At 45.2% G+C, this 26,937-nt stretch overlaps 1 protein-coding gene across 2 annotated transcripts in view; it reads left to right on the top strand.

Annotated features, from left to right (window-relative positions):
* LOC124184615 (protein neuralized) overlaps positions 1 to 26,937 on the top strand; it is a 60,839-nt gene that overhangs the window by 11,595 nt on the left and 22,307 nt on the right. Inside the window, exon 1 of one of the 2 annotated variants that reach the window (XM_046574530.1) lies at positions 25,036 to 26,110. The exons of the other annotated variant lie outside the window; for it this stretch is intronic. Coding sequence (XP_046430486.1) covers positions 25,786 to 26,110 — 325 coding nt within the window. The 5' untranslated portion in view covers positions 25,036 to 25,785. Of the gene's footprint in view, positions 1 to 25,035; positions 26,111 to 26,937 lie in introns of those variants that run through there. 2 annotated transcript variants of the gene reach the window in all.

Genomic DNA, 26,937 nt, shown 5'->3' with positions numbered 1-26,937 from the left:
GCGCAAAATGGTTACGCGTGCCTCGTTTTTCGTAATCCCAACAATATTCGGACAGTTTTTTTAACGATACTTGTTTTACTGAATTTTTCTAGTTACTGTAACAAATGAAATTTTTCTCAGTATACCTCACAAGATAGACCGTATTATACAGACATCTTGAAATCCACTTAATCGGTACAATTATGTACGAAACCTGCAGGCTTTCAGCCTACGCTCGGTGTTTCGATCCCCACCTTTCTTCGCTGCATTTTTATTTTCTACTTTCAACCGCTTGTCGAGTTCCTGAGTGAGCTATTTCGGGGTGAAAGATGAAACGCTACGTGGGGATGCTGCGAGTATAACGGCAGTCGCTGGTTCATAACGTGAAAGATATACATATTTCTTTTATAGATAAAAACCCGCTAAACGTATCGGGCCTTATGGTCCTCTTTCTGGGCCTTACCAGCTGACACTGCACTCCGTGTTGCTGCACGCGGTTATTTTTTGATACATACCTACACACAGTGTATATATACCTATAATTTTTTCAACTATTTTTTTTTCAACTCCGTTTCTTACCTGCTTCACGTTACTTTTATCTTTTATTCTTTCTCCTTTTCCTCGTACACCGCATACGCGATTAATGATTCTATTCCGAGCAATTTCTCACGCGGCATCGTCGACAGGTCCCTACTTTTATTTCACAATCAGATCGAGAGATACTGCCAGATTAATTGCGTGCCGCCGTTGGCCTCAAGTCGCAAATTATTCACAAACCGGCAACGCAATTACGCGAGGTTCTCGTATGAAATATTAAGCCTTCTGCCCGCTTCGCAATCACGAATACCTAATAAATTCACACGCGTGTTGCATGGTGCCAAATTTGTGCAAAATTGTTTCCGTCAATACCGAACTACGTCGTTTAAAAAAAATTTCGATTTGACGAGATGTAAACGAAGCACGTGGCGATGGAGTTAGTCAGACCCTTTTCAACATTCACCTCACAGCGCCGCAGCTGTTGCAGGGAATAAGCAATTACTCGTTGATTTTTGTGCTGGACACGTAAAACCGCGTGCGGTGAACTTCACCCTGCAAACGCCGAGTCTTCGTTGACCGCGGTCTTTCCTCTCTGAAATCAGTTGGTAGGTAGGTACCTACTTTCGTCCGACAAATATTCATTCCTCAATCAACAAAGAAAGGAAAAAAATGAAAAAAAAACCAACAAATCCCAATATCACGGATTCCCACAATAATTTGATCTGAAATCAGATACGATTTTTCCCAGCAACCGACCGCACATCCACGGATCAACCAACCTTTGGCTTCTTCTGACCGACGTACACAATGCCTGTCATCGTTAAGGACCGATTGTTGCGTTGTTTACGATTTTTCGGACAAATGCGACAATTTGCTGTATCAACTTTGCGGGGCTGTGGTCAGTTCGGACAGAGGGTCAGTCCCCGGTATCGAGTGCAGGGCATTTCAGAATCGAGGAAAGGGTCTCTATCGCATTCGCGGTATCTGTTCGTGACACATGTGACAATATACCCCAAACGCGATTCGGCCAGTGGTCAGTTCCCTCTTAAACCAGACAGCGGCAACCCCATTGACCTCTCAACAATGAATAGACGTGGTCATCCATTGTGATACGAGGATTAGAATTGTACCCTGGACGAAAAACACACGTGCTGCATATGGAGCCGCATCGGCGTCGTTTTCGGTTGGACTGGTCCTCCGAGGATCGGAGAAACTGAGAATTACGTGAGAGTAACGACGTTCGGTGATTGCTTACTCTTTTCTCACGTTCGCATTTCCAAGTTCAAGAAGAAAGAGAGAAGAAAAAAATGTGACAAACCTGCGATCGGTGCGTTACGAGATCTCAAGCTGGAACTTTTAAGAATTCCCAACCAGCGTAGAGGTAATCGCCCTAAAGACCGAGATAAAAAATGAAACTCTAGCTTGGAGGGAAGACCCGCAAGTCGTAGGCGTCTAGTTTTCCGAACAGTTAGGAGCGATTCAATGCGTGCAGGATAGGCGGGATTTTGTACGCGTGCCAGGTCCGCTCGGTGACCTTTCGGGGCTTTGGGACCTGAGCGTCCCGGAAAAAAGTATAATAAAATCCCGCTACAGTGCGCCAGAATGACGAGAAAACTTCTCAGTTTCCCTGCAAACAAAGAAAGACTACACGTCCGATTTATCGCCGGACTGAACGCGGCACCGTAGAGTTCCTTCGATCGTAGTAGTCCTTTTCAATGGAAGTCAGGTAGTTGCACCGAACAACCTTCTCCAAGAAAGCGTGCTGCAGGCTCACCGAAGGCGCCGTTCATCTTTCCGCGACTTGGGTAGGTAGCCACCTTGTCTGAGCTGCGCTGCACGTGCCGACCGCGACGAGTGGAACCAACCAATAACCATCCTGGCTCAACCTGATGCTGCTATGTGGAATGGATTCGACTGCGGCAGTTCCGTTGCGTTTTTGGATTATTCGCAGCACAATACCGAGTGGCTGATGCTCCGCTCCTTCTTCCTTTTCGCCTGGAGAATTTCAATTTATCAAATCCACCGCCTCTCTCTCTCTCTCTCGCTCTTTCTCTCAACGGACCGAGAAGGCGGCGCATGTCACGGACCCCGCGAGGGTTACATCGTATTGCGATATCCTGTCAGAGATCGGGATGCAGATCGCGGTGTTACTAAGCGGAGGTTCTTCGTCTGCGGCAACGACGTATGGTGTATGGCTTCGGTAAATAAGGGAACTCCTGAGGTTGTTCCTGCCTCGCACGACTCTCCACCCACCCGACATCCCCGCCAATTGAGCTCGACCCAGACGCTATTGTTTCATCGACAATACTCCACTCGGCAGCCACTCACAACATATCTCATTCACTTAGCCCAATGCTCCACTAGGCTCGGGTCACTCTTTGGGCTCGTTCTTCGGGTGCCCTCTTTCATTTCAACTTCAGTCCGCTCACTAACCGTTTCACAAAAATCAACGAATCCTAGACAAAACTGGCCGATTCCCTTCTTCTCATCTCTCAATTCCTCAAATTAGTATCTCGAAATACCGAGTCCCGCTTTTTTGCGGTACCGTTCGGGCAGACTACGCGACAGGCTATGCAGCTCGAAGGTGACGTGGCGTTGGGGGCTTTCATCAGAGCCTGGTTTCGTTTGGTCACTTCGATGATCGAGGCACCTCAGACGGACGGTCTTTCGTTGGACGGTTAGCAGAGTCTCGTCGACAGATGTCCGGTGACTCGAACATATTCGAAATGAGGATCGGGATCTTCCCTCGGCAAACTTGACGCCCCGTTGCGTCGCGACCCGCTACCCACGCGATGATACGGATTGCGCAGGATGTGACAGCAGATTTTAAAAATATCTCGTTATCCTAATCGAAGAGAGAGATGGAGAGAGACGTGCGGCTGGAAAGCGTCAAGCACGTGAGCACCGAAGCCTTACCGTTCCAATGTCCCAGTCGAACACAATACACATGGGCTTAGGAATAACTACGGATATCCACACCGCCGTCGATTCGTGGGTCTTGCTCAGTTTGGATTGCCAGACCAAGAGAGCCGTCCAAACAAAAGATTTGATCATATCTGTTAATGTAGAAAACGTCCGTTGTCCTATCAAATTTCTCAACCCTCTGCCAGTCTCGACGCTCTCCAAGCAAACCATAAAAAAGTCTCATTTCCTGCAACACGGCCACGCGCCTGCGGCCTATTCTGTTACTATGCAAACCTTACGCCACTTGCGAGGTCCGCCGTTACTGGGGGGGCCGTGATGATCGAGTTGAAGCCAGCTGAATTAACACCCCCACTACCAATCGCCCTGCCGAGGTTTCTTCTTTCACCTCGTTTCTTGTCCACTCCCAAATTACTACCTCACGCATTAAAGGGTATCAAAAAGTGGACACTCACGTCCCAGGCCTATCTCCCCCTTGGATCTGTTTCCACTGGTTCCACAACCCTTTTTCGGAGCCGGTTGTCGGTCGAAACGCCGACTCCGGATCGCCCACCGTGTCCGTTAAGTATCATCAAATTGGTCCGATATCGTGGTTTCGTCGTGATTACTAGCCACTGAAATTCATTCGGATCGATTCGACGCGACGCCGACGGTCAATCCTTCGAATTTCTACGTACACGACATCGACGAGCGAGATGGTTAGCAATCCCTGAACCTTGTGGTAGATTCGTAGGCTGATATATCCAGGTGACGATTTCTCGAATCCCCCTCGGGACTCTCCTGCAAACAGCCGAGGAAGGAAGGAAGCGGCGCGGTCTCCTTCTCGCAATGAGGGCTCCTATGGGGGGGTTGAAAATGGAAACTCCCTTGGCACGATGTTGACGTACGGGGGTCGAGCGAATCCTTCGGCATGTGATCACCAGGTGATACGCCGTGCAGACAGGGTACCGTAACTGCGTCGTGCACGCGCGCTCGTGCGCACTTTTATACGCTGTCCAGGTGCCCCCGGGTTCCGGTGATTCTGAAAGGTACGAAAACCTCCGCTGAATGCCCTCGCGTACGCGTATTTGCGTGTATTGATTTCCGAATATTTGTTCGCCCCAGCTGCTGTCTGCGAAGCCCAATTTCCCGGCACCCTTTCGAATTCGAGTCAAATCTCACAATACACCGAAAATTCGGAGAAAAATCAACTCCGAACCACGCAGCCATCGATTTGATGCTTTTTAATCAAACGTCGAACTCTTGGTGGTCATCGGCACCACGAGAAAACAATATTTGACTCACCCGGCGCATCTGGCGAATTATACGGCGTATCAATTTCGAAAATCCATGACTCGGCACGACGTCGAATTTCATTAATGAAAAATTTATACCCGACGAAAATCGATCTGCTGTGCAGTACGCGTAATTAGCGTAGATATAATTAGTCCGTCGACAGACTGTGATCGTAAACGATTTAAAATAAATGAACAAAAAAAAAAAAAAAAAGGCACGATATCATCATCGGCAGTGCATTAATATCACTTCTGGAATATTACCAAACAATTTATCTGCAATCCATCAGTCTCTAGCGCCTGCTGCCTTACACAAATGCTCTCATCCATCTCTTCCTCTATATTTTTTTACTCGTTCATTTTTCAACTCATTTTTTCTTACATCGTATCGTCGCGTGCGCCGGAATTCGCAGATGTTCATCGGCGTCGCCTTGTGTGCGGTGCAGCCATCAGTGCCTTCGGTATCTTGATCCCCGATGCCGCGGATGCGCGGAGAATCGCATATACATACATGTGTGTATAACAAAACGCGCGCACGCAGCTTCGGGATGATGCCGCTGCCGCTGAGGGACATCGAGCACCAGGTGATTCAACGCCGATTGTTTCGCGGTCTCGACGACCCTTGCATACCTATAACCGCAGGCTGCGAAATTCCTCCACCTGGGCCGCGCGACAAGGGGACGCGCAATCAATGCATTAATAAGTTTCTACATGTCAGGGGTATGCGGCCCCGAAAATAAGGGCCCGGGGAAAGGGGATCGCATGGCGCCCCACCTGGACTCTCTTTCGAATTCCGACACACATCGTGTAGGGGCGAGGGGGACCCTGCGCCTATCCGCTCTATAAGGCCCAAAATTATGAGCCTCCCCATTTTCTCGACCCCTTATGGATTATTCAAAGTTTCCTGCTCCCCTCCCAGAACCAACCCCGAAAACCCTGAGGAACATTCCGATGCTTTCGGAAACAGGGGATGATTTTGCCACCTGGTACACTATGTTGCATATCCCTTCCGTAGTGCATCGCCATCCTTGGACACGTGGCTTCAATGCCAGACTCGACACACGCCAGTTGCTGTTACATTTTCCCTGACAACCGTGAGATGCCTTTCGTGGTGCAGAACCATTGTTTGGTTTTATTTTATTTATTTATTTATTTTTTGTTAATCTCTGTGTTCCGCAAAAGGCTGAAACGTGAAAATTTAACCAAACAAATCGTTGGACCTTTGAAGCCAGCTGTTAATTCAATGCCACTGTGCTCTCCGTGGCACAAATTCGTGAATTTTCTGTTTGGACTTTCGTCACTGAGGACGTGGACAAACGTGAAAATTCAAATTTTATCCGGGGCTTTTGACTTTTGACAGGGCAAAAGATACCCTTGTTTATCTATCCAGGCTGCCTGCAGGGGTGAGGATGAAAAATTAGCTGATGAGCTTGCGTGCTGTACAAACGTCGGCAGAATTGAACCTGTTTGCGAATCAAGCTCGCAATATCGGTTCGATAATCTCCCCCATCGTGCTTGTAAATTCCAGTCGTAAAGTACCCGATTAGAAAATCAATGGGGAATTGGCGGTGCGTTGAATTTCATTCGGGCATATCCGACGAATTCGATGCTTTGATCAACGGCGCGTGAAGGAATTGCGTTTGCCCGTCTGGCGAACGGATTAGTCGCGTACATCGTACGGCCTATGATCCGCTTATGGGGCACTGCTTTGCCTCGCTATATTCGCAGGGGTATTTCCTCCCGACTGTTACACCCACGTCTAGGTATCGATGCTTCTCTCTAGCGTACGGATTCAATTTCATCCGTAGCTTCAAAGTTTACGGTGTATTTACGAGAAAATCTGTGCCACAATGGACAAGCGTATAGAAGAAACACCTCTTCCTTCTCTCACCTCGGCTAAGAAATCGGTGTTTGATCCAGATTTATAAATCAAGTTTAAAGTATTGTACACGAGGAAGAAAAGAGTCAATCCATTTTGCAAATCATTGACCGGGCATTTTTTACCCTAAACCCCAACTTCGATCGCTGCAACAGTACCAATCGTGCTGGTAAATTTCACGTCTCTCAGGTTGGTTCAAATTAATTACGCGTTGCATCGACGTGATCAGCGTTGCGTGAGCTCATACCGACAGGAAAATATAGGGTCAGGCATGTAGGAGGGTGTCTTCCATTTCCCTCCCGTCAATGTTTGCGCGGTTTACGAGGTAGCAGACTAAACAGCACGCGCTGCTCGTTCTCGCTGCATGCAGGACACGAACGACGCACGTGCCGAGCATATGCTGGAAAGTAATGTACGAGCTGCGCCTCTCGCTCAGTCATTAGTTTCCCCTAAAATAAAAATAAACTCTGTCCAATACGTACCTACGATGCGCGTAGGTGAGCGCAGGACGAATACGATGAATTATGCTGAACGGTTTGTGGTTCGGAATTTCAAAAAAGCGGCCTCTGCTTGAAAGCCAATGCTGCGCAAGCTTCAGTCTGCTTTTGGCAGTTCGATTATCTCGCCAAATGTATACAAGCGTCACGTTGCGGGTACTGGAGGTGAAGCTTCAAGAGCTTTGAAGTGCTTTGCAGAACTCTGCCCGTGATTAGGGACTGGCTTCGATTGAAATTCGTAGCAAACTTCCGAACGTTCCTACGGTCATTCGGTCAATGGATCTGGATGTAAATTAGACGACCGGTTTTTTTCTTTTACTTCTTCTTTTTCGTCTTACCGCGTTCGCAAGAAAAATGTGAAGATATTGACCGTGCAAGGTGCGTCATTGGATCAGTTTACACCGTGACGATGCTACGAGTTCCGAAGAAATGCAAATAAACGGCACGTGTAACACACCGCAGGCCTGAGAACGGACGATCGAGCAAATGGCGTCTGGACATCGGGACGCCACGATGATCTGGGATGATTCACGGAGTCTCTGAGCCAATCTACCGACTCCTGAGTCACGAATTTCGAGCCGAGGTCGATGACGCGCCATAGAATGCTGGAATAGGGGGGACAAGGTGCGGAAGAACGGCTCCGACGAGAGGGAGAAAACTGATGAGGCTGAATCTAGCAGCCAGAGCCAGCAACCCAACGTGTTAAACTTTTTTGAAATAGAATAATGCAGTTCAGTCTTATCCTCACAATTCTATTAAAGTATGTATCGAGGATTCAAGATATTTCACAAAATTTTGATTTTTGGACTTCACTACTTTATTATTCGAATGAACGCTGGAACGTTTGACTGCTGATTCTGGCTGCCAGCTTCAGCCTCGTAGAGAACTGATCGAGAAACGGTAAATCGTACCGACGACAGTCGGCAGTTAATCCTACTTACAAATTCAAGATGGCATCGTATCGACGCGCAATTTTTTTCGCACCGCGTTGACTGTCCGAGAAAATATGGCGGAGTGTTCAATGCCGATGCAGTTGTTCGGCGAAGGTATTTCAACGATGGCGTAAATCATCGGGCACAAGTCGAGAGACTCGCGTGCACGTGGAGGACAACTTTGCGAGCCGCGTTATAAATTGAGAAAGTTTTTATCTCCAGCTTCTCATCTGCCGGCGATGGCGAGCTTTCGGTCTGCGCTTCAGGGGCCAGCTGTGCTCAGAACAGCGACGCGCTTCAGCTGGATTCTACGGCACCGTTTAAAAACTCGAATTCGTTCGTAGCGATCACTGATCGAGATGGGCGCGTGTCCTCCAGAAGGAGAATGTCCCGCAGTATTAACCCGACTTATCAATTATTGCGAGGCGTATGTAATTACTTGACTGCTGTAACCATAATCGATATGACAGTCTGTATATACATGCTCTTGGTGTGTTGCATTTTTTTTTTCATAATTCCTTTTTGAAATACGAACATTTATATCGCTTCCTTATCGTCTCATCCAATCACCGTTGATATTAATCCGATAAAGGCAGTATTCATTTTTTTTTTATGCGTAAGGTGGACTCTGCATCTATGGAAATTGTGATGTCCTAATTTGGCAAACTCTTAATCTTAAATTCTAAGGTAAGCCGCGGTGTAAATATTATATCACCTTTTTATAATCTGCCGAGTCAGTATTATGTCTCCTGTTTCAAGGATCGGCAAATGCCACACGCGGTGGAATTATAACATGTATTAAAAAATCATTCCGCACTCTTTAGCAAATCCCCGATAATACTTGTTCAAAATGTTGAAGAGATTTTGCCTGTTTATTTAACACCTTGATGATTTTCACTCGACGTAACGGTCTTGACGGCAAAACGATAATCGAGTTTGCGAATCACCTGCCGGAATCGAGAAGCGGAGAAATCGGTTACAGTGATAATTTCCGGATTTGGAACGACACGCGAGTTATACGCGACACGCCAGCGTGTACAGCGTATACGTGACTCCCAAGTATTCATCTCGCGATAAAATAATTCAAAACGCGTCGATCGGTTCCTCCAAAATTCTCTCCTACACCTTTTCGACTAACATATCCGTACGAGAAGAACGAAACGGTGTGAATCGCGAGGATCGAGCGAGGTATAAGAAGCGGAAGTTGAGGGTGAAAAATGAAAACGAGGGAGCGTAAAGTTCCGGTGCAATTAGTCGCTCTTCAATATTTCCGAAAGCTTTTGGAATTTTATCAATGAAATCAGGGGCGCGTGCCGGTTTAAGGCCGCGACGACATGCGACAGTGAGAAATGGCGCAAGGTGCAGCGGCTCGTTCTTGCGTATATAAGGTTGGCTGTATGTACCCGCTTCGGTTACACGCCACATACGCGTGCCGGAGGTTACAAGGCGAGGAAAGGGGGGAAAATTCGGAATCCCCATTGGCTGAGGGCACGCGCCCGCACCTGTCGCACGTCTGCGACTCCTTTGTCGCGCCGCACGCTGCGCCGTAAGGAGAGACGAGAAACTAACAGCCCAACAGCCTCCCGTCCTTACGATCCCTCCAAGTCTATACACTTGATCCTTGCGTTTTCTCGCACGCCTCGCGACGAGTCGTCGTCTCGATCGATTCCAACCTGCGGGATTGCGGAGGGTCTGTGCACTGAGAAAAATTTCGTTTGTTACAGTAACTAGAAAAGTTCAGTGAAACAGGTTTGGTTGAAAGAACTGTTCGAATGTTGTTGGGATTACGAAAAACGAGGCACGCGTAACCATTTCACGCTATTGTCGATCCTTTTTTGGTAATTGAAACGCAAAATCATTTTTCTGAGGCTTGCTCTACTTTTTTAGTTAAACAAGGCTTTAACGTCAATTTTTATTATAATTACCTAGAACTATATTTTTTGATTGTGGTAAAAAATGATAATAGTTGAGGAATGAACGGTGACCGGAACTAAAAATTTCTCTCAGTGTGTGTCTGGGGAATTAATTATCATGTTGAAGTTGGTAACTTTAACTTAACGAAACAATATGGAGTAAAATGTTGCACAGTTTTAGAACGACTTGCAAGGAGTTGGCTTTGCAAAATATGAACATGTTTTATTCGTTATGATTTGACCGCTTGAATTTCACGCAATTCTGAGGTTGCGAAGTAACGATTTTCCCAAATACGCATCGTCGAAGTAACTTTATCAACTTCAACCTCATAATTAATTCCGTGACAATACGACCAGATTTTTTTTTGCTCTACTGTGTTTAATTTCGTTGAAAGGCTTTTGTACCGGTGATATAATAGAGTTATGAATATTCATATCTTTTCTAACTTTCATTATACGATAGGGATACAAAAAATTCTAAAAAAATTCAGTCATTTTTTTAACACACAATTATTTCAAGTCATTTGTCATTATTTAATTGCCATTATTTTCGTAGTGAAATAATTTTTTTCCCGTATTTACTTCTGTCTAAGACGTGTAAAATTGCCGGTTTAACTAGAATAAAATATGTTTCAACATTTTACGAATTTGAAAAAACAAACTTGATTCTATAACAAACATGTTTAAATTATGTAGTAGGTAAAATTAAATGATTCTTTTTATTAACGTTTGCTGTGTTTTTCAAAAACTTCACTGACAATCAATTCTGTTTTTCACACGATTCAAATATGTTTATTATACATTCAATATGATCACGAAATCTTCTCAAAAGCATCAAAACGTTCAAACATTTATCCATGTATATCCGAAACTTTTAAAGTGCTGAGAAAAGTAAAAACATAATGATTTCATCATGGATCAGATTTTAAAACGATCAATAGATTAGATGAAATCTTTGAGAGTATCAACACAGGCGGAACCATAGAAAGATTTGAACATTGATGAGTCAAAGTCGAGTTTGCATAGAATAATTGCGGTTTTAGACTCGGTAATATCACCTAAAAAATTTCATCCAAATTCAAAATGACGAGACCAAAAAGTGGTCGAGTTGATATGGAATGCAACATATCGTGTACAGGTAGATAAAAACTTCGTGGATGGTTCGTTGAAGTCTTGCATATCAATTTTACGTAAATATATTGTTTAATCAATAGATCGATCGGGAAATACATTTTTTTCTTAATGGACGCATGTTGTTTATCGTTATTTCAAATTTTTCCTAGCATCATTGTCGTCGAGTACTTAGCCACAGTTCTTAGTGAGAGGCCTGCTAATCGAATTAGGAAGCGTGAAGTACCTACCTCATCGTTTCTCATCTGCACAGGCATCGAAGAGGCGAGGCTTTTATATTTTTTTCCTGTTATTAAGAATTTTTTGTTCGGTCGCTTTGCTATGGCCTCGTTAACACGCCAACGGCCTCAAACCGCGTTAAGTAGGAAAGTACAGAGAATACGCTATCTTCTTGGTTAACGTTTAATAATCGGCTTGCGGTAGACGGTCATCAAGAAACGTGAAAACAACACAGGATGTAGATAAAGCGCATATTTTTACCTTGGCTGGTAAACCGTGTTACAATGATTACAAATGAAAAGTAAATAAAAAAAAAATGAATTTCCAGGGTTCAAATTTTTTCAGAAAATCGGCACGCCGTGCGCTGCAACTAAAAGTCAAACACATTTGAGAAAGACTCAAACGCTGGTGAATTCGGTGAAAAGAATCAGCGCAGAACGTCGTAAATATTCCTGAACTCAAATAGTGCTACGATACAAAATTGCGTAGGTACCGCGGGTCCGCTGCAGACCTCAACTGATTGACAAAGAAACGCAAAGAATCGAGAACGCAGTTGCGAAGAGAAGGTTGGGTTGCGGTGCTTTCAAAGACTCTGTTGGCCTTTAATTCTTCCGGATTGTCGGCAGCCTGGTTTCCCCGAGGAATCCCGTCCTCCTGAAATTCATGGAACCCTCTATCTTATCTTTTCCACTCGCTTTCCGTTTCCGCCTAGAAGTGACGAAAGATGTACGCGGCCGCGAAAGAAACTCCAGTGATTTAATTTGTCCGATGGACTGGGAACGGTTCGCGTGGCTTTCGGAATGGCGCGTGAATTTTCCTCCAGAAAACGGTTTCGCTGATCAACGAGAGAGAGAGAGAGAGAGTGATAGAGAGAGAGAGATACGGAAAATCAAGGCCGGGTGAAAATACAAGCGAAAAATCATTGTTTGCGATATCGATGATTTCCGGAAAACTGACAATCGCGAATCCCGCAGGGAGCTTCGAGCTTAAAGGACCGCTGCGCTCGACCAAAAGACTTTTAAACGCCTCTTTAAACGTCCCAGTATTCCTTGCATCTTCTCTGCGGGACGAATCGCCTTTCAGCCGTTCGATTTCGGGCTATTGAAAACCATTTAGGAAGCTATTAGACCCTACGCGACGTCCTTCTTCTCCTGGAGACACACTTTGTTTGTTGCACAATTTCTCGACACGACCGCAACACCGAAGGCTGCCTTCTCCTTGGCCTCTGTAGCTGCTTTTGCGATTTCAATAGAATTCTTGAGAATGCGAGACTCCCGGACACTTTTACACTGTTACAAAACTCGAGATCATCGTTTCTTCGGGCGTGATCTTGCTTCTGGGAATCACCAACCTTTGAATTGTCACTGCTGGCATTTTCCAATTCTTTCTCATCCCGAGGTCTCGGAGAAATTTTTTACCGCGCTAAAATTGTCGCACCGTGACCTAAAAACTCCGCAGATTGACTCTCAAATAGCCGAATCAGTATTTAGAAATTTTTGATACTCCGAAAATAAATTTCTTCCGTTTGACTCCCAAACTTGGATCAAAATATCTGACTCCTAAAGCGTATAAAAAACGACATGCTAAACATTCGATAAAATTTGTTTCCATAAGCTATTCCGGCGAAAAATTGAATCCAAAAATATGCGCCATATTTATCCCCCATCCCCCAATTTTTTAAACATAAACTGGCAAGATTCTTCGATCACGAACGAACTTTTTGGCTCCAGTTCCATAATACTTAATCCGGTGGAGTGAATTCAGAGAAGAAGGAAGCGTTATGTATGATCCAAAAAATTATTCCCCACCACGTATTCGGTTCATCGGGTTGATACCTTCTCTTTTTCCGCCTGGGGGAGTCTCTTCCTCATGAATAAAAAGTGGGGGTGAAGAGAGCGACGTTACTTGCTGACGCCCAAAATATAAATAACCCTTGTTTAACTCGTGCGAATCCCCCCGCGCCAATGTCGACCATATCTTCGTAAGCACGGTGCTTTCAAAGATTGCCTTCCGGGTGGAAGAGATCTCATCTCATCTCTCTACTCGGTCGACGGGTGAGAAATAACCCGGCTTCAAAATGTCTCGTATAATCCACTCTCGAAAATACACGTTCACGGTAAAATCAATTTGTCATGTATCACAACACTCGGGAAACCAAAGTGATTAATTATCATGCTCGAGGAATCAGTTCGGAAAATGTTCTTATAAAATATCGTATTTTGTATATGCTTATTTCCGCCATGATTTTTCATAAATCGAAACTAGATCTCACATTTCACCTGTGCTTTGTAAGTCTAAAAAATTGCTTAATAATCAATAAGTACAGACTTGTTTCTTCCAGCTTGAAAGTTTTCCCATTACAACAAAGTGAGGTAGGTAAAATTCGAGAGTGCAGGATCAGCTGTGAGGCAGATGTTACAGGTGGAGATAAATCTAAGATGCTGGGCCGCTATTGGCTCTGGTTTAAAGGTAGCGGCTGGTTGATTCGAGGATTCAAAATTTCACCGTTGGCATTTGAATTTCAAGTACAAGGCGCGGGCACGCAACGAACAGAAATCCGCCCGCTTAACTTTCGTCCGATCATTGATATCAGCGTCCTTCGCGAATCGTCACCGTTTTACGGATGGCCTCGATCCTAAGCGGTTCTCTTAATAAGCGATTCGTTATCCGGCGAACCTGCAAACACTCGGTCTTACTCCACGTGGGCGTAGGTGGCGTGGGACAATATAACCACTTTTCATAAAACATAAGATAAGAAAGACGCCGGTGACACCTACTCAACACCGACCGACGAGACAATCGGGCAATCTCATTGGTCGAATTTTTTCACTCGGCATGTTATAATTATCGGGACTGATTGAAAGACTCGTTATATTTTTTCAGGTCAATGATTTTCGTTTCGCAACACTTCGGATTGTACCTTCTATGCGGCGTCGAGTGGGCGATCGGTTCCGTTCAAATTAGGTAAGCCCCGATGCTGCGTCGAGCGCGAACTTGTACAGATTTCACAAATCGTGTTGTCCGATTCACGGACGATTCGGGGGGTGGAGGTGGATGAAATTCGAAAACGTTTCGCCCGAGCCAGCTCGAGGTAACGTCTTGAATGAACCCTGCTCCCAAGAGGAAATGCACCTGTCTCGATGCGGGGCAGCCAACCAACTCGCAAGGATCGTGGCACAGCTACTCCTAGAAGTCGGAGACCTCTCGTGCAGGGCAACATATCGCCGGGCACCTGTCTTCGTCCTTCCCGAGACGTATCGACGGTGGTTCGAAACGTCTCGAACCTTTTCATGGAACACTGTACCACACCTTCGACAAATAGATGAAACGTGAACGAGACAGCTGCACTTTCCAATTAATATCGTACTCGGCGGAGTTTTACCCGCGGCAATATCTCGGCGCGGTTTACATTTAAATCCGTACCAATTAGTGGAATGAAAATTTCGCTGATTAAGAGGGACGAGGAGGGGGGCGGTGGTGAATTAGAAAGAAGATATTGTTTCCTACCGACGAATACTTTCCGTGAAATTCATACCTGCGGAAAATTTATCAAGTTTTAAAAGCTGAAATTTTGCGGTGGCCTTGAAATTCAGGAAGATAAAATCGCACCCTACCGTCATCTTTCCAACTTCTTGGTTCGAAATCAATTAAATAAACCGAAAGGCCACCATCGCGAGATGTTCTCTGTCTGCGATCAGTCGGCACACCTGCCAACGGGAAAGTGAGAATTCTCGCGGCCTTTTCTGAGTGTGAACGGGACAGTAAAAATGAGACCGTCGTGACTTTATTACCGTTCAATTTTTATGTTAATAACGCAGTCGGAAGGAATTAATCGAGCAATAAAGTGAGGAAGCAGAATTGAAGAGCGCAGGAAGCGTCACATCGACAGAGCTTTGCAAATGACGTTTGCGATCTTACGACTTCGGTAATCGATGTTACTCCTCCTTAATTACCATCGGCGTGAATTATCTTCCACCGATGTCACCGTTAATAATTATTCATTCGTCGACGAAGGCTCGTCTTCGGGCAACGCATGCCTTTCCGCATCCGACTTCCGGATCGTGTATCCGAATATCGGTAACTTCCCAAATACCAAAACCGCAACCACCTGATCACGCAGATGTCTTTCCGAAACCGTTTCTAGCCGTAACCGACATTCTCTAATCAAATGCCGGAATGACTTTCATCCTCACTATTTTCCTCGATCACCATTATCGAATTCCTCTTCGGCATTGGTGAGAAAAAATTGTAGTCACTCCGGTGGGGCTCAATTCGCCGCCCTGGATATAACCGGGACGGCTGCTTTAATGTGCAACGGTTATTTGGATAACGAGATAATGGTCTTTGTGCCTGAAGCCGAAAGCAGATTGCTTTATTAGCCGAGCGTAAGTCGCCTAGTCTGACATTTTTAACCCCTGCTCCGCGGTTACGGAGCCTTTAAGATTTTCCGCCAAGCAAATATCGTGCGACGGTCGGAAAAGCTTAATTGCACCACGTGCCTTCTCACTTCGTTTATTCCTTCGCTCCTTCGGCTTCCGTACAAGTCTCGAGATACCGACTCGCGCTGCTTCGCTGGATCGGCAGCTGCATACGGGCTTCACGATCATACACGAATAGTTTTACTCGTTTTAAAACCGCTGCTTCACAGACCGCTACTTGCCAGGCTTGCAGGGCTTTTACGCCTCACTCTATTTTTCCTCCTCCTCCTCACCCTCCTTCCCCCCCGTATCTTCCAGGGTTCCTTCTTTTCCCGCAACGACTCTTCCGCGTCATGCACCTGTCAAACAACGCAGGCAGTAAAAACTTTTTGATCGACCTTCTTTACTCTTCGGTTACCGAAGTAAAATCATTAAAATGGAGAAACATAAATTACATACTTATCGTGTCAAAAACAAACAATTGTTTCACCTGTTATACTTAATTAACGTAACCACACCTGCACAGCGGTCGCCCAATTGATTACTAATAAAAAAAATAAAATAAAATAAAATGTCAAATCACACTCTAGGGATGCTGTAACTGTTTTGTTGTAGACAAAGGCGAGAAGGGCAAAGGCCTCGAAAGTCGAGGGCCAGGATTTCTGGGTTGAAAATTTCGTGACGGGCGAACAAATACTATATTATACGATATTATCGTGGCGTAGAGCGCGTTCGGCACGTTGCTCTGCACGTGTAGAAAAAGAACGCGGTGTCGGACCGCCCCGAGTCTCGGTATAACAATCAACGCCGAATGAATAAATGATTCTGAATGAATCACCAACACCGAGCCAATGTCAGTAGGAACCCACGTAAGTGAGTTTAACGTGTCTGTAACCGCGCGCTCAGCAGCTCTCGACCCGTGTATTCCAGATGTAAATTTCTACGGCATACAAAAATAGCGTGCATCTGCTTAGATATTCACGAGATTCCGGAAACTTTGGCCCCCGCTGCGCGTGTGCGTAGATAACAAACCCACGGCGAAAAAATCGAAAAAGTCCGAAGGCGCCGCCTGCGGAGTTTCCATACTCGACACGCGTGATTGCGGATCTGGTAAAATTCTTCATCGGCCTCTCCAAGTTTCGAAATTTTCATTCATAGCCGATCAGAAAATAAAATTCGTTCCTTCTCTTCTCCCCCGCGTTACGCGCCTTTCGTTGCCTCTCTCTTCGCGCCGTTCGTCCGCAGTTGGCCAGGCGTAGATAGAGATCATTTATCTTCAAGTACCTACTCGTGCACGCGTAGACAAGGATCGACGTAATGAAATAATGATGGCGTGTCGGAGGGGCGAAACAAGGTCGTTTTCATTACACGGATAGTCCGTACCGCGGCTTCCAACATTATAATCTTTTATCCAGCTGATCCGAAGTGCGGAGTAAAGCTCGATCGTATCCGAAGTATACGAAAGTGCGAACGATGATTATTTACTATACAGAATCGCAGACGGTTTTCAGCGATCGGTAGTAAAGTTTTGAGAAAATATACGGCCAATATTCTTCAACGATGAAAATTTCTAAGCACAGATTATCCTTGTATGTAATCCGACTTTGATCAGCGGGGTATTTTCAATCAGAAAATATACAAACTCGCGTATTCTGCACACCACTCGTATGCGGTTCGAGGTGAACGAATGTCAGAAGTTGCAAAAAAAAAAAAAAAAACAAGCTCTTCGCAAAAACAGTCAAGTGACCGCGGACAATTGCGATAAATTTGCGATGATATTTCGGAGGTGAAAAAGCACTGCGCACGATTTATTCTGAAATGATTTAGGTTTGCTCGGCCGTCGCATGATATTGTTGGCTGTTCGTTATATTATGGGAGTCAAAGAGCTATTCCGGAGTTGCCGAGCGTGTCTCCGTTTCCTCAGGAAAGCAACACCTTAAACCCGGCACAATTTCCATGCCACGTCCTCTCTTTTACACGGGCGCAGCACCCGCACCGGCGGATACGCAACGCACACACGTGCAAAATTCTCGCACACATGTGCGGAAACGCGTGTTAACGTGTCGGGCCGGAGGACACGGGTCGATCGGCACGCATAATCGGCGAAGAAGGAGAAGAAGAAAAAAAATACGGCTTTCCGTGATTGTTTTCGGAAAAAATTCTCTGCATCTTCAACGTCTCCCACCTCCAGCTATTCCCATAAATACCTATATCACGATTTTTGCGTTGTTGTGCCGAGTCAACTTTCGTACCAAGATAGTATTCTATGGTTTTCGGGGTCGCTAGTTGGATCCGCCATGCTGAACTTTTTAAATCTGATTTCAGATTCGTAATCTGCGACCCCAAAAACCCCTGTACAGAGTTTTTTTTTTTTTTTACTCCCGATTCAATCGAGTTTGCAATTTTGGTCTGCCAGATTAGATCCACCATCTTGAATTTTTCAAATTCGATTTCAGATTCGTAATCAGCGACCCCAAAAAATTATATTTCTGTAATACATATATGTATGTAGATGAGTAACTTTCCCGGAATTGAATTATTCCTTCAGTTGTCACGATTTTTTCCCATCAATTTATTTCTATCGCTAATAATCTACATCATATCGCAATAATTACTCCCGAGTATTAAAATCCTACGAGTATACAACTCTCAGAAGTAGAAAAAAAACGCAAAGAAATATGTTCAAAATTTCTCCAAATATACGAAAAATGGATATCAAATATGTGATAAGAATACTTTTACCATTACGACTCAAAGGTTGATCCGTCAGAATTCTCTCGTCCTCCGCATCGTCGTCCTGAACAAGGATTCGCTCGCTGAGAATAATATACACACATATGTACAGCTGTATACCTATGTGAAAAGCCCGAGAGAAGCATGTGTACAGCGAATGAAAAAAAGCATGTAGTTTCGGTCATTGCCTCGACGTCAGATGCGAGCGGAGGTCTCGTGTTCTTCTCTCCTGCAGGATCAGGACTGCGAAGGATGCCTTCGGCCAGAGCTTCTCATCCTCGAATCGAGCCCTCGGTATTTTCCTAAGACGACACGATATCCGAAACGAGGCGTCGCATCGGACATCGGCGAAATGAAAAACCGCCCCCCGAGTAAAGTTTCGAGAAATCGGAACGATCGTCAGCCGCGATATATTTCTTCCCCCGAGTTGCGGATGCGTTTCTCAAGACGGTTGGCAACCCCCGGCGATGGAACAGCGCCGATCCCCTTTGTCCGTAACCCGAGCCGACGATACACCTTCGAAAGGTCTCGTCGGCGCGCATGTATTTCTCGTCTGTGTAAGGGATGACGACTCGTATGTGGAGGAGGAGCGGAATATGCGTCGGGCACGCGCCGGTCTCCCCGGCTTCCGGTCGCCACCCTCTAACTTCCGCCACCCCGCGTCATTCCGCGCTAACGCATGCGAGGCCTGCGGTTGTGTGCGTCTTGTATCTCTGTGCTAAATGCATCTGCAGTCGTATGGCAGGGCAGAGACGGGCCCTCCTCCTATTTTGCCGGAGGGACCGAAGGGACAGACAGATGTACGTACCTATAAGATGTGAAATTTTATAGCGTACGCAGGGCAGGCGTCTCGATTATAAACATATTCCCGTTCTCGTCTTGTACGCATTTCTTTGTTTTTTTTGTTCTTCTGCAAGCGCCGAAACGTCACCGCGATTTTTATTCTTACATTCCTATTCGTAGGACTTGGACTTCTTGTTTTATCGATTGATCAAGTTGAACCCTTCATCCGCGCTCTATTCTCCCCTGCTGTAGGCAAATCTTTCGAGTACGTGTCTCGTCTGCACATCAAAGTATCGAGTTTCCGAATTCGATGAGTCTTGAATATTCTTTTTGCCGATTGGTGATTTCTTTTCCCCTCTGAACTGGAGTTACGTACGATGTTCTATAGATATTAAAATTTCTCAAACATTCTTACTGAGTTTCTTAGAACAGATAAAAATTTGAAAAATATCCTGTATAAAAACTTTCAGGTTTATTCGTGCTGATTTTTTACTAGAAAATTTGATTAACCTCTGCAGTGGCTCGCAAAAATATGATTGCTCTTCTAACTTTGCCTCGACTTTGCTTTTTTAGTATCCGATTGATTGAAATTTTATGATTTAACGAATCTATATCAGTTCGAACATGTCGCAGAATCTCGGCTGAAAGGTGAAAATTATTTTTAATTACGTTAAAACGGGATTCGTGTATTCAATTGAATTTTGAATAAATCCAAGCACAAGACTGAGGTTTCTGCCTCAGCCGATCGAAGCCTGTTACCGGATCACGACATGAAAAGCGCGATACACGAAGAGTTCCAGATCGGTATTACACGTGTTCAACAACCTGAATCGTCGTTTCCCGTGGTCGTCACAACGCTTCAATTTTCCAAGGCTTTGGTATTGGTGATGAAAGGATGGGCGGACAGACGGAAAGACGGGCTTAATGAACAACCGTACGTGGGAGTAGAGCGAGTGAACGAGTTAACTTCATACATACGAACCTACCAACGAACCGAGTTACGGAGCTCGCACAAGGAAACGGAGACACGCCTGGTCTGCAGTTCACCCCCATGAGCTACGGAGCTACCGAGTTTACCGGACGTAAAAAAGTGTTCCGGCTGCAGACTCGATATGTTCCGTAGATAACCGCCGCTCGGCCAATCAGATTCCTCCGAAATACTCACGTCTGAAATCGAGTTGTTTCTTGGCCTTTCGCATCAACTTCGCTCAAGTTTCCTCATTACACCTTGAAATGGTCGCGTAATATTTGTCCTCGTCAAAAATACCGGTTGCAAATATTTTTGCGAACCTGTCTTCTTCTTTTTTTTTTATTATAACGGATTCCCGGTAGACGGGTCTACAATAATATTTAGAATATTAAGTCGCGGGTTTTAAATCGGGTTTCTTTTTACCTGTAAAAAACGGCTCCCAATCCCAACTAAATCTCCTAATAAATCTGTTTTACGGTACAGAATTATCGGGGATAGCACGTGTTAGCCAAAAGGTGCGGCGGTATTCCGTCGTTGATCTTTTTCCGCCACACTAATCTCGCGGACGAACATCCGAATAACTCGGTACGGCTCTCGGTTGGGTAAGATTCGTAAGGATTTGATCTGCAGGTAGAGAGGATGGCGACCCTCTTCATTAGCAGAGTGGCCAACACTCCGGGAAACCCGGGAATAGTCGGGGAATTGTGATAGACTTTTGTTGTATAAATTGTTTTCAAACCGCAACGATGCTTCCTAAATTCAGCAAAGCTAACCTTTTGAAATGGACTTGTTCAATTCTAATTATTTGTATGAAACGAAGCAATGCTATGTGGTTTCGAATTCAAAATCATACATCGAAGGTGCACAATTTCTGGAACTTTGGTCATAAAAACCATACAACATTACCTAAGTTTTGTGGCAAAAAGATCAGGGAATCCTGAGTTCTTCGTTACGGGAAAAGTCGGGTAATTTTATTTCAGCAAAAGCGTCGTGACCCTGATTAGACGTCCAATTTCTGACGAAGAAGCTGCTCCTTCAAAATTTAAAAACTCGATGAACACAGACGAAGAAACTGCAGACAATCTGCTCGTTAGCATAACCGGTATTAATCAAATCCGTAGCGCGACGAAAATAGTCGATTACCACATTCTGTTCGCGGTAAGCGGACAACCGCCATTCGACATGCAAGTTTACCTTTACGCATGCATATTGTCTGCGGTAGCTGTACGCGAATTCACCCGGCACTCCACCCTTGTACCTCACGGTATTACAACAAGGGTGCGCTCAATGGGAGTAAACGCGAATTTCTGTGAGGTGCACAGGGGTAGGAAAAGCGCGGAATGTGCAGCGCTTCGATTACTATGCACCCTTCTCACTTGTTGATTCGAGGACTATTACAATGCGGGACCTGATCGTCGAGCAGGTCCGCGAAAAATAAACCCAGCGTTGGATTGAATTCCAACGAGATGAAGTAAAAAAAAAAAAAAAGAAAAAAAGAAACGTTGAAGATTAATCCAGAAGTGTCGTTGAAACTCGATGGAACGAATATCGCGTATTGCAAGACTACGAAAAAGAGTAATTTAACGATTCCAATTATAGGAAGTAGTAGCCGAGAAGAAAAGAAACTGCTTGTCTGCGATCGCTCAGAGAGACTTGGGTCAGTTTTGCAACGCGTGAGAAAATAATACGCGCTGATCGAATTCTCTTTCCAATTTCACGTTCCCTCGGCGTTTGGATCTGGTCCGTTTCACGCCGTACAACAACTCGCGGCGTGACAACTTGACGAGAAGTTTTTTTCCAAACGAGATCACGTTCTTCACACCTCGATTGATTGCAGAGTCGCAAATCGTGGACCGCAATCACGACACGATCGCGTCTCGTAGCCGACTATCGTCAACATTCCGCGACGGTGTGGAAAATTCACTTTACCATCACTGCCTGATTTTTATTCCAATTTCGAGGATCCTTTCCTCGCCCATCCGTTACCGGCGCTGTTAATTTAGCCATGAAAATCGGCCAGCCTTTCGTCCCTGAGAACTGCAATGCGGTTTCTGCGCGGATAGACGGACGCTCTATGCGGCTGTTTGCCTACCTGCACGCCATGCGCACATGTGCGAACCAGTACCTGATCCGGGGATATACGGGCGAAAACCAATATCGCCGGGGAACGGATATCGGCTTTCGGTGCTGTTGTCCGTGCCAGCTTAAAATATTCCAGGGATTATGCAAATCGGGATTTCCTATGGGACGATGGGACGTATACCTACGCCGTAACCCACCGCGCGTTTGATATTCGGCGTTAATTTATCACCCGTTCGCCACGCGTTGGCATTTTTCATTTGCGTACGATTTTTGTCGGTGTAGCGTGTGATTAAGTTGTACAAATGTTGGACTCACCTGCTGTAATAATAACTATTCCAGCAGAGCCGGCTTTATTCATCTTATGCAGCAGTCATCCTTTCACTAAACTTTCAACCTTTTTCTATATTTATGCTTCACGCTTCACTCTCTATAGTTTCATCTACTTCCCACTGTTTTAGATCGGTTTTTTTCTTCTTCATTTATTCCTTCTTTTATGCCACCAATGATTCATCGCACTCCAAGCCGCTTGGGATTTCCGATAACGTGAGCTGATTTTCACGAAACAAACTCGCCGTTCTGTATACGGAACGTTTTTTATCGTTGATTTTAATGTCGTTCATAGATTGGTCGGCGTGCGTTTCATTAATTCATTATTTCAATAATCCAGAAAATTATATCATCCATCGAATCATTTTATTTTTCATCTTTCAAAATACAAGTTGGTAAAAAACTATTGAAATGAGAAATCTGTGAGGAAAAAACAACCCGCCCTGGATTTATATAAGTTGGGATAAATTAATCGTACCGTTCTTTAAGACTTCTATTAATTCTACTGTAACAAGAACGCTTCAGATCCACCATTTTTTACTCTTATTCTGAGGATAATTATAAACCAGTTAGCGGAAGCGAGGCGGGCTGTACGAAGTGGAGATACGACTGGGCCGAGTCTCTCTCCGTGTGAAAGACGAAATTGTGATAATTATTATCCGACGTTGCAAGCTGTTGTTGTTGGTTTTTTAGGGGCGGGTATCCACGCAGCACGAGTCGATTCTCGGCCTGAATTAAGATGCGGGAATTAGATTTGACGGTGTTTAATAAATCGTTTTACTACCCGCTGATACGGACGATACTTTGGACGGATGAAAAAAGTATGCATAACCCGCATGCGAGATGAATTCTAGTCATTAAAGCCGATACGATACGCGTCGTATTTGGAAGTTTCACGTGCTCTCGTCTTATCGCTTCATCGCCGATATCAAAAGCGCCCCCATAAAATACATAGGGGTACCTCACCTCGCTTTCGATTTTGTGTAACTTTCTTCAATTCGTTCACTTGAACGACTCCCAACTACCTGATGGAGGAGGACACTGTCGTCCTTTTCAGGACAGAGATCTTGTCCCAGGGACACCCTTATATTCCTCAAAATTATACACACCTTAATTCTTCACAAAATCAAGTCTGTGAATCGAGTACTATCTAGTCTGCTTTTCCTGCAGAGCCAGACGCCCGAGCGGATGAAATCGTCACGATCGAATCAGTCCGGTGCTGGAATCGCCGTAGTGTTACGCGATAGCTACAGTATCTCTTTCGCACGTTTGCGACAAGGCCGAGAGACCGGATCAAGTTTCCATGAGACTCGCAGGACCAGCCTCGTCCCATGACAAACCCAAACTCTGGACGCAGAAGTCGAAATAGAGCAGAGTGCGCCTTGTCAAATTAATCGAACGATTCTTGCCAAGGAATAGATTTTTCCGTTTGAAAGCTTACTCGTGATTCAAAAGTTCTTTCTTTCAAACGGGAATCAATTTTTTCATCTTCTCAGATTACGTTTTTGTACCAGTGCTATCACGTTATCTACTCGAATCCCCAATTAAATTCAAAATGCAATCAAACGACCGGTTTATTCGACCGAGAATGAATGGTGGATCGGAAAGTTTGAGTCGAAAAGGTTGTACCGTAGATAGGCACTACAAATAATTCCTGTTCCGATTATCCTCGGCGCAGAATTACACTGCGGGCAGAAATTGCTTATCCTGAGCAGTGCGGAGTTGAATTCACCCGTTGACGATTGCCAGAATCAGAGATTTTTAAAACCGGTTAAAGAATTGCAATTCATGCAGATTTCGTAGCGCTGATTCTCGGAGTCGTCGCTTCCTCCTGACAACACCGAAGTTGGTACATTAACGACAACCGCAATCAACGAGCCTAAAAATCTCGATCCGTGTACACTTCGCAGTTATCGTTCCTCGGGACGTTAACCCCCGACAAACCCGTAAAGGGACGCGAAGACGCTCGACTCGAGGTTCTTCGCAAAGACGTGAATGGTATCGATCTTCGTCGAGACGAAGCACGACGCGTGGCACGCGACCTGCGGCGGTCCAAAGGCTTTCTTCTTATCGTCATCCCGAGGCGCTGCGGGGCCGGAGCTTGCGTCTCGATACCTACCCATACTCGGGACAGCTTACTCGGGCGAGTGTGGGTAGGAGGAAGAAGAAGACAGGCAGGCAGGCAGGCGGGCAACCGAACCAGGGAGTCTGGGTGGCACCTAGCCGCTACGCCACCTCCGAGGGGCAGCCGGGTGCGCCCAGGTAAGGGCAGCTGTTCACCAGGTGCGGTTCACCCCTGAACACCCCTGCGACAGGGTGGGGGAAGAGCCGTTTTCCGATTGGTCGGCGGCTCGCGCGCGCCTCGGCGATACCCCGGGAGCAGCGTCGAGGATCCTTCAGTTCGCTGCGAGCGCTCGAACAGAAAGCGAGTGCTCCGAGCTCCTCGTGCACGGTATCTCGCTGGGTGCGCGCCGCGGCCTCGTCCGCATATTTTTTTTTTTTTTTTTCTTCTTCTCAACTCCTTCCTCGTCTTCGCCGTTGAGAACGTCGCGTAGGAAATTAATTCGGTAGTACTTGTTACAGCTGAGTTTGCATGAAACGCGCGTTTCCGTCGTTGAACTAGTTAAATTCTCGTAACGTTTTCGGTAAAGGAGACTCTGTCTCGATTTCGGGGGGAAAAAAAAAAAAATTACCGCGATAGGACGGAAGAGAAGGAGAAGGAATTACCCGAGAGAAAAGAAACAACTCGTCTCTTTAATCTAGTCAAGATAATACCAACTACGTTACATACGCGTAATAAAACGGATATATATATAACTATATACACATATATACTTGGAATTATATATTCGTCGGTCGAACTCGGTAATACCTGTAAACACGTACGCAGTGGTAAAATATAAGGAAAAAGTGTCGAAAAATCTTGCCGCGTTTTACAAAAGCGGTAACGCGAACGATACAAGAACGAAACTGGTGCCAACGAGATATATCGTAACTATAAAGTGCCGGGAGAGTTTATTCGTATGTATGGTGAAGCTATACACACACACATATGTATACATGGTCTAACCAATATATGTATGTATACATGTATTGAATCGTATATTGATATATATATATATATACATATATCGCACGCTGTTTCGACGTCGTCTCTTCGAGTTCTTCAAGTTAAAGACGGCTCCATTAATGGGGGTGTCCGGTGATTGCGCGGTGCGCTCCGCGAGCAGTAGGAGTCATCCCTGTCACTGCTGCAGTCACGCGGCCAGCGCGAACGCCAGTGCTTCGTCCCAACACCACCACAATCATCACCAACACCACCACCACGGACACAACAACAACAACAATAACAACAACAACAACAATAACAACAACAACAACAACAACAACCACCACAACAGCAAAACAACCGACAACCATCATCATCAGAACGGTGCCGATACCGTTGGCGTTTTGGCGCCCTTACGCAGCAAGATGAAAGTCCTCAAGAAGCTTAAACGAAAGATGGGTCTAGGTGAGCCGTGATATCACGATATATTTGAATTTAATCTACTCGAACATCAGACGTATTGTCTATTATTAAGGTGTATAGTGATATAAGCGTTTCTCTGCAAATGATTCGGTTGTAGACGAAGAATCGTGAAAGGTTCGCCGGTTGGTCAGAGTTCAATTGATTACGAGGCTCATTTGGGAAGGATAATACTTTCGGAACTGTTACGCGTGCTCGGGTATTATACCATAAATGAAAGAACAGCAGAATAACATTTCTTTACACCGACAACCGAGTCATTTCGAACAAGTGGTATCGTTCATTTAGTCGAGTTTGCCGACGACAATTGTTAGACGGTAGTCAATTATCTGAAGTGGACATCGTTAGTCCGAACGGTCCCTATATGTGATTGAATTTCTTTCGCGTTTCTTAAAAATTTCGTTTTCCGCCGATTATAAGTTGGCCAGGACTTTACGGTGGTCTGGAAATAATTATTATCGTGATATCCGATCGTTTGACAGAGAGGCTGTGGATTGAGATCAGAATTGGCATATTTGTCAACTCCCTGCATATCGTACGTAAGAATCATCGAGGTATTATAGCGTGTATAAGCCGATGAAAAAGGCCGAGGCTTGTTGTCCGGGTGGAATAAATTCTACCGGCAGTTGCTCGTTAACGCGATGCATAAGGTACTGAAACAGCAACTGCACTCTGCACCTGCCGTATTCGCATAATAAGAATATTGCAACGTCGCGCAAAGATCTCGGTGCATTCTTCGGCACGTGTGGACCTCAAGTTGCATTCTACGTACGACGATTATACCTTACTTGATTGATCGTTTTTGACGTTGA

Source organism: Neodiprion fabricii, chromosome 6 (genome assembly GCF_021155785.1).
Source record: "Neodiprion fabricii isolate iyNeoFabr1 chromosome 6, iyNeoFabr1.1, whole genome shotgun sequence".
Classification (NCBI taxonomy): domain Eukaryota; kingdom Metazoa; phylum Arthropoda; class Insecta; order Hymenoptera; family Diprionidae; genus Neodiprion; species Neodiprion fabricii.
The sequence above is the reverse complement of the archived record's forward strand: the minus strand, read 5'-3'. Positions and strand labels throughout refer to the sequence as shown.